At 34.8% G+C, this 12,293-nt stretch overlaps 1 protein-coding gene across 2 annotated transcripts in view; it reads left to right on the top strand.

The window, feature by feature from the left end:
- The first annotated feature begins 314 nt into the window (after nucleotides 1-314).
- The window catches only part of Nr1h4 (nuclear receptor subfamily 1 group H member 4), a 49,437-nt gene continuing 37,458 nt past the window's right edge, over nucleotides 315-12,293 (top strand). For both annotated transcript variants that reach the window (XM_026397639.2, XM_026397637.2), the window contains exons 1-2: nucleotides 315-423; nucleotides 6,082-6,447. In XM_026397639.2, coding sequence (XP_026253424.1) covers nucleotides 315-423; nucleotides 6,082-6,447 — 475 coding nt within the window. The remainder of the gene's footprint in view (nucleotides 424-6,081; nucleotides 6,448-12,293) is intronic.

Here is a 12,293-nt window from a genome sequence, read left to right as displayed (position 1 = left end):
CATTACCTTCTTGCTTTCTGATAGGAACAACTGTTAAGACCTAGAGCATGACACTTGCTCTTCAAAATACAGACTTAGAGCCACTGAATAGAAATCTACCCTGTAAAAGTTCTTAAGCTGGAAAAGTGTTGCCCGAAAATGTTTGTTTAAGAGACTGGTTTCCAGCTTACTAGGCAATTTGGCATGGAGGACTTTTCTCATAAACATTTACAAATATTCTACTCTGAAATGAAGTTAATCAGTAAACTACACAACCTCTGGCCTCTCTCACTTCTTACCTAGTCTCATTTTCAGTTGCTGTGAATTAGCTAAGAATGGTAATGCAGTTTCAGGGGTTAGAAAATCCAATTCAAATTAGTCCTCCCCACAGCCATACACCGTCGGGATTTGTTACAGAAATGATAAACGTGAAGCCTGCTAAAGGTAGGATTCTGTTCACACGAGGTCCCAGGTTGAGATTTTGCAGCTGGACAGAGGAAATCTGTGGGTCTTTTGCTTGAGATTATAGCAGTAGATCTCTATCAGAGATGATTCAGTCACATCCTGAAGACGGGGGTAAAAGGTTGGGATGGGTGATTTTTATAGGGTTCTAAGCAGGTGAGTATCTTATTGAGACTAATTCTGTTTTCTCTAAAATTCTTTATAGGATATTAGGTTCAATTAGCACCATTCTTTCAAATTAGTACCATTCTTTTAAGTCAAGTGAAGTGTGAATGTTAATGTCAATGCACACTTGAAAAAAATTAAAGTACATTGTTTAATGTGTTATTTTAAAAATGGTTAGCCTAAAGTCTCAGTAGATCATGAAGTCTATTTAGTGACTAGTATTAAAAACTGGAACAGAACAGAGTAGAATAGTCTAGAAATAACAGTGTCCTTCAAGAATTAAATGTGTCATTTCATGGAAATTTTCAGTTATATATCTTTAAGTTTGTGCAGGTATCATGGTATAAAATGTATTTCAAACTAGGGGATGTGATAAAAAACAATAAATATAAAATAAGAAACGTGAATGTAATAAACTAGTTTCACAGTAGGCTTCTCCTAATAGTCTATGGCAAATCAGATAAGTAAAAATTTGAGCTATAAGACTTAGGCTATTTGTGCTCTCTGAATTAAAATATGCATTATAATTAAAAGAATGTATAATATAAATATTGTTTAAACACTTTTCTCAAAGCAGAAACTCTCCTTTTAAAATCTCCACCAAAAAGAAATTCTAATCATTTTTATGATAATTATAATTATGAATGTATTTTTGACCACAGACTTAGCAGCATACCATTTTGTTTAAATGGGATGTCTCAGAGTGATTGACACCATATTCAGAAATGGAATTAGTCAGAAGACTGGGGAAGCAAATTTTCTATTCCCTTCAATTTAACACACGTTTATTAAAAATTTACTATGTGTCAGACTTTGTGTCAGGTGCCAGAAACAATAGAAAGGGAATATAATCTGATATTTTCCCCTCAAAAGTTCAGAGACTAACCACGATAATAACAAAAATGCACTGAATATATCATCATGTTTGCACAGGCACCGTCACTTTATATTCTTTATGTTAGTGTATCCTTATTACCACCTTTGATATAGGAGCTACATTATTCTAGCTTTATGGAGGAAGAAATAGAAGCTTAAAGAAGTTCAATGTCTTTCCCTAGTTCACACATCTAGGAAGCTGCAGGTGACTTGAATGCAGATTTTCCCACTCCTGGTACACTCTTAAGTAGTTTTCATACCACCTCAAGTTTAGCATGGAAGATAAGCCTTGAACAAATAAAAGTGTACGTGCATTAGATAAGCACTATAGTAGAGGTGTGTACAGCGGGTAGGAGAGATTAATTCCACCTGAGGGAACTGGGGCAGAACTCAGCAGAGGAGGTCATCAGCTGACAAAGCAGAGAGAGGCACCAACATCACAAAGGCCTGATGCCAGGATCAGCAAATAACTTCACAAATGAAGTTGTGCCGTCCAGCCAAGACACCATGGATTATAGGAAATGAAGGAAGGCAAAAAGGCAATTTTTCTGTTCACTTTGATTCAATAAACAGTCATTAGACATTTGCTATGGTCAGCATTGTGCCAGAGATTTAAAAAAAAAAAAAACAAAAACAAAAAACTAGATGGAACCTGGACTCTTTCTCGGGAGTATCAGAAACTGAAGTCATGGGAAAATGCTGCTATTATTATTGTGAACCTGATTCTCCCACTTGGGTGCACAGTGGTTCTAGTCACAAACTTTTTATATGTCTGATATGACAATCATGAGCCACATGTGACGATTTAAATTTTATTTACTTAGAATTAAGTAGATTTAAAAATTTAATCCCTTCATATCACTGGCCACATCTTGAGTGTTCAGTATCCCCATGTGGTTAGTAGTCACCATATCCGTAGGTATGGAACCCATCATCTCAGGAAGTTCCTTTGCATAATAGTCCTTTAGAGAGTCTATCAAAAGCTAGAAACCTATTCAGAATTCTGTTTTCCTTTTCAGGGATTCTCAGACTCTCCTGGAGTTTATTCATATGTTCTTATTTAAAAACTCTTACCTAAACTTTCATGGAGATTTTCTGACTCCTTAAAATCCACCAAAAAAAAAAAAATCACATACCTTAAATTTGAATCACTTTACCTGCTTCCCCCACCCCATTTTCTTCTGTGTCACAAAATGTCTGTATTTGCTTTCTTAGTTCCTTATCATTCCTATCCGTTAACACACATATGAGAGAAAGGCTAGATCCTTTTCTGTCTCATTCACCATTATGTCCTCAGAGCCTCATACAATGTCTGCCAGTAGCAAGTAAGTGTTCAATACACATTTATAATGAAAGAACTTTCTCATATTTGTGTCATCAAAACAGATTGTGTTAATAAGTATGAATTAGCTATCAATTGGCTATCATTAAAATAGGGATTTTTCTAAGTTCTTTGGGAAACAGTTTGTCTTTTAGTGGTACTGGACTTATCAAACTTTTTTCTTAACAACCGTATTTTATATCAGAACTTCCATCTAAGATAGCAGGACTGGGGATTAGTGGTCCCATTTTATGGAAGAAATTGGATCTGCAAAGGGTAGGCAGTTGTTTAAAAACTCCGTATAATAGTGGATATTGTTCTGGTCCATCCATTTTGGAATATGTTGGCCATGTTGTTTCTTTGCTTGTAAGCTTTATGCATATTTACCTCTCTAGTTTGTGAGCACACAGTGAAATACTAGAAGTGGGTACACTTTGAGAATAGAAGCATTATTTACTATTATTATGTACCATTCTCATATTTTTGCCACTTTATTGTTTGGCATCATATTATCTATATCTTTGTAAAATGTCCTATGTTAATTTAGATGATTCCAGAGATTAATATTATCTGGCATGAGTTGAATCTCTATTATGTTTCTTGATTATGGACATATTTGTTTTGTTGAAATAATGCTCAGAGATCTTAAATTGTTTGAGAGGAGAAAAAAAATTGTCCATTTCCTTGGATTGTACAGAATCCAGATTCCTTCAGTAATTAGTTATTTGACTATGGGTGAGTTGCTTAACCTTGTATTGGAGAGAACCTGGGCTGCAGGGGAAGAATTAAGGGAATATGCTGGAGGATAAAATCTAGGGATGAGCAAAACTAATGCTTTTATTATTTTTTAAGTTCTTTTCCATCCTATTCACTCTGGAGATTTTAGTCACATTTGGTTATGAAATGGATCACGATTTTGCTTATATTTTATCTTTTTTTCTATAATCATTTCATATTTTTATTTTTCCATTTTTGTGGGTCCTAAGGCAAAGCAACATTACCAAAATTTTTCATATGTCAGCTGTACTGATTTTTCTGCTGGCTTATGTGGATAAGTTGGGCATGAAAGAACGGAAATTGATTTTTTCACAGATACTGTATATTGTGTGCTGTTAGTCATTTCCTGGGTCATGGCAGAGCACATTCTTTTTGATAAACATTTAATATGTATATACTCCACTTTGCCATTGTAGAAAAGTCTTGAATTCTGATGCTTATGAACTATTAGTCGTATGTTTATGAAGATTTTAGAATTAAGAAGAATTAGAACATCATCTAGCACAATCTTCTCTTTATAGATGAACAAATGGGGAGTAGGGTTGTAGTTCAGTGGTAGAGCACTTGCCTAGCAAGTGGGAGGCGCTGGGTTCAATCCTCAGCACCAATATAAATAAATAAAATAAAGGTATTGTGTCCATCTACAGATTAAAAAAAGAAGAAGAATAGAGAAGATGGAACATGGAAAATGCCTGGGGAGAGGCAGAGCCTCACAGGCTTAGTTGCAAGGTACATGCAAACAGAGGCACTGAAAGGAGTAACAAACTCAAGTAAGAGTGCAGAGGAAGAGGAAAGCTTTGCCTTTCATGCTTTTGAAACATCTTATATCTGAAATTCTCCCAGAGTGTGATTCAGTACAGGGGCTCTGAGGTCAGACTCCCAAAGTTCAAATCTCAGTTACTTAGGTAGGTAGGAGTAAAATTGCTTGACTTAAAAAAAAAAAAAAACTGTCAATGGATCTTTTATTTTATTTATTTGTTTATATGCAGTGTGAGGATTGAACTCAGGCCTCACACATGTCAGGCAAACACCCTACCATTGAGCCACAACTCCAGCCCCCAAATGATTAATGTTTACAAATGGGTGTCACAAGTTATTTGTAAGTGGGCCATAATAATATTATCTACATCATGGGACTTTGTGGGAAAAGAGAGTATACAAATAAGTACCTGGTCTAGGAAGGACTTTATAAAATTTTCTGCCAACAATAGTAATAATATTAGGCATCTTTTGAGTACTTCAAAGAGCATTCTACCTATATAGAATTCGACCTATAAAATTGCCTATTTCAAATTCCAAAAAGCATTATAAAGCTTTTTTTTTTTTAAGTTTGGCACAAACTTATTTGGTGGCAAAACTGCATCTAAATGGGCATAAAAGTATTTATGGTTATTACTTATTCTACTTTAGTTGACTATTCATGCATTTCACTGTGGAAGATATTATATTTGACTCTTGGTTTGTCCTAGAGTGTTATATAAATATCACTGCATTCTATTCTGAAATTAAAAAAAATTGAAATTCTAAAACATATGTGATCCCCAAAATGTGAATCTGTATTATCTCATTCAATGATCTATATAACCTTGGATATAGATATTTTCATTCCAATCTTGCAGCTATGAAAACTGAGCTTCATCAATACAAGGAATTTGCTTAAAGTGTCACTGTTCATAAGAGATGGGGCTGGGATTTTGGTTTAGGGTTATCTAACAAAACTTTGATGAATCACACACATTTACATACTCTCTTATTTATTTATGTGTACTACATTTTGCATCTGTTTTTTTAAAAAAATTCATTGATTCTTTATATATATCAGTGAGATTCACTGTTACATATTCATACATATATGCACACAATATAATTTGATTTATTAAATTTTTTAGCATTTTTCAAAATTCAAATATTTTTGTTTTCTAAAGAGCTATAATTTATGTTTATGGGAAATAGAGACATTTTTATAACCTGATAGTTTTTTGTTACCTAGTGGTTTTGTATATAAGTAGCCCATTGAATAATAATGATCATAGGAACAGTAATCATTATTCCTATTTTAGTGTCAGATATAATTTATTGAGTATTTCTTATGTGCCAAAATTAACAAAGTACTCAGCAAACATTCTCGTTTAATACTTACATCAATTCAACAAGAAAACAGACTTATTATGAAGAGAAAACAGACTTAAAGATGTTAAAGACATCATCAACTGCACATAGATAGTGAGTAACAGAACAGGGATTTGAATCCAGATAGATTCCAAGTACTGTTTTCTTGTTTCTTTCCTTAGCTCCCCCTTTGTTTTATAGTAATTTAAATAACACATGTACATGAAAAAAAAATCAAAAATGGTAAAAAGATGGTATAATCTCCTACCCCAGAAAATAATGCAAAAATATCAGCTTCCACAGTCCCCACGACACTTCTCACAATTACGCTAAACTGCCTCTTTAATTTCTAGAGTAATGACATTAATTTGAGGTTTGTTGCTTTTATTCAGGTATGCTAACAGAACAAGCATCAGGTCCACTGGGACAGAATCTAGATGTGGAGCCATATTCACAATACAACAATGTTCAGTTTCCCCAAGTTCAACCACAGATTTCCTCATCATCCTATTATTCCAACCTGGGTGTCTACCCCCAGCAGCCTGAAGAGTGGTATTCTCCTGGAATATATGAACTCAGACGAATGCCAGCTGAGACTCTGTACCAGGGAGAGACTGAGATGGCAGAGATGCCTGTAACAAAGAAGCCCCGAATGGGTACATCCGCAGGGAGAATTAAAGGGGATGAGCTGTGTGTTGTTTGTGGAGACAGAGCATCTGGATACCATTACAATGCACTGACCTGTGAGGGGTGCAAAGGTAAGCAGCTTGTGACTGACAGTTTTCTCTTTGTTCAAGTTCTACTCTATTGGCTATTGAAATCCCTTGAGCTGGATGCTTCCTTTTTTCTCAGATAACTTCCCGTTTTTCCATCTCTGCTTCTGCCTCCTCCTATCTTCTCTATCTTTATTGGACTGCCATTGATCTTTGGGAAAAGCACATTAGAGTATTTAGCTTAGATATAAATAATCTTTCCCATATTCACAACCTCACAGATGGTTAAAAGGAATTTTGACCAAGTTTAGGGAGTTGTGTTTTTTTTTTGTTTTGTTTTTTGCTGTTTATTTTTTAAGAAAAGAGAAACCGTTGAACTCATTTCTTTTAAAATTAAGATCAAGGGGAATGAGGCTTCATTCAATAAATGTTTTAGCATACATTTTAAGGGGGCAATTATTATTAAATCCTGTCTCCCTTTATGTATCTTTTCTTCCCCTCTCTATCTCTAGCAATCTCTATTCGATATTCAGGTCAATTTGGAGGGGATGGGGGGGTACTGGAGATTAAAGTATTTTCAGCATACTTTAGTTGACTGAGAAAGAAATTGAGGAAGAAAATGGGCAAAGAAGTAAGTAATAATAGCTTAAATTCAACAAATATTCCATTTAGATTATAGATCTGTGAAAGATGCTATAGAAGAATCTATAACAATCTATTCCAAATGGATAAAGTATATTAAATATAAAAATGACTAAAAGACCCTTATGATTACTCTCCCAGTAAGGGCAATGATAATAAGTTTGTAAAATTTCAGAGGAAAAGAGAAAGTGAATTCATAGGTTCTTCTGTTTAGTTTTGTCTTTAATCATTCAGCAAATACTTTTAGAACGTGTAGGTACTCTGCTAGCTTCCAGGATATTGAAAGCTGAATAAGAACTATCCTTTGAACAGAATCTATTGGATAATGTGCCAAACTGGGGTTTCCAGATGTTAATGATTGCTTCAAAAATAAACAGAGGATCCAGTCACATAAAAATAGAACAAGGACATTTTAAACCTTTGAAAGTTTAAATGATCAGATTACATTAAACCATAATAATTGCCCCTTAAAAACTGAGTGTGATTTTCTTAGAATTTTAAAGCACTGTTTTTAGTTTTGATAAAATGTACTAATTGTACTTGTTAATGAGGGTAAGTGTGATATTTCAATACTTACATATGATGTGTACTGATTAAATCCTGCCTCCCTTTATGTACCTTTTCTTCCCCTCTCTATCTCTAGCAATCCCTATTCTTATATTCAGGTCAATTTTGGGGGATGGGGGTACTAGAGATTGAACTCAGGGCCACTTGACCACTGAGCCACATTTCCAGCCCTATTTTGTATTTTATTTAGAGACAGGGTCTCACTGAGTTGGTTAGCACCTTGCTTTTACTGAGGCTGGCTTTGAACTTGTGATCCTCCTGCCTTAGCCTCCTGAACCACTGGGATTATAGGTGTGGCCACCACACTGGCCTTTTTTTTTTACTTCTACACGTGAGAAGAAACATGAAATTCTTGTCTTTTTGTGTCTAGCCTATTTAACTTAATATAATGTCCTCTATTCCCATCCATTTTGCAGCAAAAGACATTATTTCATTCTTCTTCATAGCTGAATAATATTTTACTATTATATATGGATATCATTATATCTATATCTATATCTATCTATCTATCTATCTATCTATCTATCTATCTATCTATTGTTTATCCCACATTTTAATTATCCATTCATCTGTTGATGAGCACCTAAGATGATTCCATACCTTGGCTACTGTGGATAGTGAATAGTGCTTAAATAAACATGGGTATGTGGGTATCTTTTTCTTTTCTTTCAGGAAATGGTTTATTGAATCATTCAATTTCCTTATATGCTTTTATATCCAAGAAAGATAATGAGATTTTCTCATGTTTGAAAAATTGTTTTACAGGTATCTTTTTGATATGCTTATTTCATTTCTTTTGAACATATGACCCAACAGTGGGATAGCTGATAGATGTATTTTTAGTTTTTTGAGGAACTTCCTTATTGTTCTCCATAACGGTTATACTAATTTACATCCCCACTCACAGAGTTCCTTTTGTGACATAGTCTTGCCAGTGATTTTTTGGTAATTGTCATTCTAACTAGGGTGAGATGATATCTATTGTAATTTCAGTTTGCATTTCCCTGATAGCTAATGATAGTGAACATTTTTTTCATATGTCTTGCTATGTATATGTCTTCTTTTGAGAAGTGTTTATTCTGATCAGCTTGCCCATTTTTTAAATTGGGTTACTTGGTCATTCACCATGACCAAGTTGATATTGAAGGATGCAAGGATGGTTCAATGTAAATCAGTGAAACACATCATATCAAGAGATTGAAGTGGGGAAATCATCCAATCATCTCAAGAGAGACAGAAAAAGCATTTGATGAAACCCAACATTCCTTTAGGATAAAAACATGAGGTACATCTGGAGCTTTCTTGAAAGAAGATCTTTCTTGGATGCTTCTAATGTTGACTTATATTGCTTTTATCAATTTCCTTGTGGTATTTTTAATCTAATGAAAGATTTCTATATAACAAAAGAATGAATCCAAATTTTAAAAATTCAATATAAATAAAATTACAAAACCAATAAAATAATAAAATTTATTTGTTAGTTACATGATTTTGGTCAGGAAAGAGAAGCCCATACAAGATATATGTGCCTGGTATAAAGTAAGTATGAAATAAATGTCTTTTGAATACCATAATGAAAATTTACATTCATTGCTGGTACTTAATTAATCTGCCAATATATCTCCACTTTGTAAAAGTACATCCCAAAGGTTTTTATAACATTTAATCCTTTCTTGCTTCAAATGATAAAAAGCAAATACTACTTCTCAGTCCCTAGATCTAGTGACGATTATTTTGAATGGGCAGAGTTATGGAAACGGAGACCTGCCTACGTAAGTGACGTTGAATTTAAAAAAAAAAAAAAAAAAGGAGGTTGGAATAAATCTGGAAGGAATTGTTAGTTAGACAGCAAGCCAAAATATTTTCTGGTTTAAAATAAACAACAACAACAACAACAAAAAATAAATAAATAAATAAATAAATAAGCCAAATAAAAAAAATTTTAAAAATAAATGTTCTCCAGGTTGTTTTGAGAAACCAACTGCTGATGCATGTACAAGACTTTGTAGTATCTCTAGTCAACTAGTGGTCAGGGCTGTTACTCTAGAAAGCAAAACTAGAACCAAAAAATGAAGCTTATAGGATGGCACATTTGGGGCTTAATTCAAGAATTAATTTTCTGATACTAACATGAGGGAATTTCAGCAACGAGATTGGCTTCCTGCCTCTGGTGATACCAAGTAATAAGCTCCTCAGTATTAGAATTCAAAAAGAAGTAGATGAAGAAGGAGCTTGAGTCCCCAACAGGAAATTTCTGCATTGCATGATAAATTGTATCATGTGGCTTCTGAGGTCCTTCTTCAAATACTTTAGCACCATCTCTTACACTATTCTAGTTATTTCATGTCTGTGTGTCTTGTCTTCTGCAGTAGTTTGTAAATTTCATAAGTAGCCCAATCTTACTGAATGAAAGAGAATGACAGACAAGAGTTTCTAAACCTTGTCCCTATTGACATTTCAGGCTGCCTAACTTTGCTGTGGGGAATGTTTTGTAATGTTTAGCAGATACCAGTAGCAAGCCCCACTTGATGCCAGTAGCAAACCCCAAATTTTACAAACATTGATAATGTTCTTGGGGAACAAAAATCTCACCAACTGTGAACCACTGAGATAGAAAGTACTGTTATGCAGAGGTTCTCAAACTTCAGCTACCTCTGGAACTTTCTTTTTTCTTTGTTTTTGGTAGGGGGCAGTACTGGGGATTGAACTCATGGGTACTCGACCACTGAGCCACAACCTCAGCCCTATTTTGCATTTTATTTAGAGACAGGGTCTCACTGAGTTGCTTAGCACCTTGCTCTTGCTGAGGCTGGCTTTGAACTCTCCATCCTCCTGCCTCAGCCTCTGGAGCCACTGGGATTCAGGCATGCTCCACCATGCCCAGCTGGAGCTTTCTTGAAGGAAGCTGTTTCTTGGGTGCTTCTAATGCTGACTCCTTATTGCTTCTATAAAATTCCTTGTGCTATTGTGTTTTTTCATACAATGAAAAGTTTCTATATAGCCAAAAAACAAAACCAAATTTACAAAATTAAATATCAACAAAACTAGAAAAGCCAATAAAATGTGTTAGTTATGTGGTTTTGTTGCTCAAAATGTTACCTGTTGCCCAGGGTCTTTTTGAGTTTGGTATGCCTGTACCACATGCCACATGAGGCTTCGATTCTCTACTTCATTTCTCTGTTCAAACAATTGGTTCATCCAAACCTTGTTTCATGCCGAGCTCCATTTGGCCATCCTTAAGCAGGGTCCTGTCATGCATCTTACATTTACCCCGGCCATTTTCTCATGGCTTTTGATCATCAAGTCATACTTTTTGCTGTTAATGAAATCATTGGCACAAACAAAAATGAGGGCAATTAATTTGAATGTTAATATAAGATAGTCATTGAGATGATCTGGAGAATGTTATTATTAGTTTTTAAGACTGTCATAAGATAGAAATGTAAAAGTAATTTAATATGTGTGAAGGACTTAGAAAAAAGTGCAGCACATAGTCAAAACTCAATAAATGCCTTTTGTTGTTACTGTTAGGGTCTTTGCATCTGTTTACACAGAAGGTAGTTGAAAGGTGGCTGTTTTCTGTTTGTATTTACAAAGGTTGATGCCCAACCCATTATCACTTGTTTCCTAAGGCACTATATTTGACATTGTTCAATTTACTAAAAGTCACTTTAATTTGTTAGTGTAGACTTGTGCCATTCACAGTCTGGTTCCTGGTCCAGCCATATCAGCATCACCTGGGAATTTCTAAGAGATGCTAATGTGGGGGTCCTGCTCCAGGCCTACAGAATCAGAATTTCTAGGAATGAGACCCAATGCTTTTGTTTAATAAGCCATTCATTCTACAGTTTGAAACTACTGATGTAAATTATTCTAAAAAGGCACTTGATGAAACTCATTTGGCCAAGCAGCTTGGATGAGTGTTCTGATTGTGAAATCCACAAAGAAAGGAACAGAAAACAGGAGGAATGCTCCTTTCCAATAAGACAATTTGTAGATAAAAATGCAGACTAGAAACCTGGACTAGAACGTCTAACCTAAGTCCTATTTCTTGCCTGGGGCGGTGGGGAGAGAACATGTGTAATTTATTCTGAAAGTCTGATTCGAAAGAGAATTCCCAATAGAACCTACAAATTTCTGTGCCAATTGCTGATAACTTGCTAATTATATTAGATCTTTGTAATTGGTAAGTTGGTATTATTGTACCCATACAAAGGAGAGAAATAAGGCTATCATATCAAAAGAAGCTGAGATTGAGAAAGGCCAGTGCTAATGATTTATGAGATGTATGTAACTAGACTTCAACAGTAAAACTCACTCATTCTCATGCCTTATGCCAATTATAATTATAGAAGAGGAAATTGAAGCATAAGAAGTTAATCAACTTACCCAAGGCTTCAGAGCTAATAAAGGGGTAGAGCTTCAAAACTACAGCTCTTAACTCCAACTCTAGAAACTGTAAAATTGACCACTAGCCTCTTCATTGCTTTCCCACTAAGTGTTCAATCTATTCTTGAGCTATTAGCTCAAGGTTAAGACTGACTACTTCAGTGGCCAAAGGAAGAAAGTCAAGTGCTCCATTTAGGTTTTAAACTATCAGTGTTTTATAAGCATAGGGAATAAACCCCTAGAGTCAGTATCATCTTCTAAGAAGGGAACACTGCAGTGACACTTGGTTCTTC

The sequence above is a fragment of the Urocitellus parryii genome, chromosome 5, assembly GCF_045843805.1.
Source record: "Urocitellus parryii isolate mUroPar1 chromosome 5, mUroPar1.hap1, whole genome shotgun sequence".
Lineage (NCBI taxonomy): Eukaryota > Metazoa > Chordata > Mammalia > Rodentia > Sciuridae > Urocitellus > Urocitellus parryii.
This window is presented reverse-complemented; position numbering and strand designations above follow the sequence as displayed.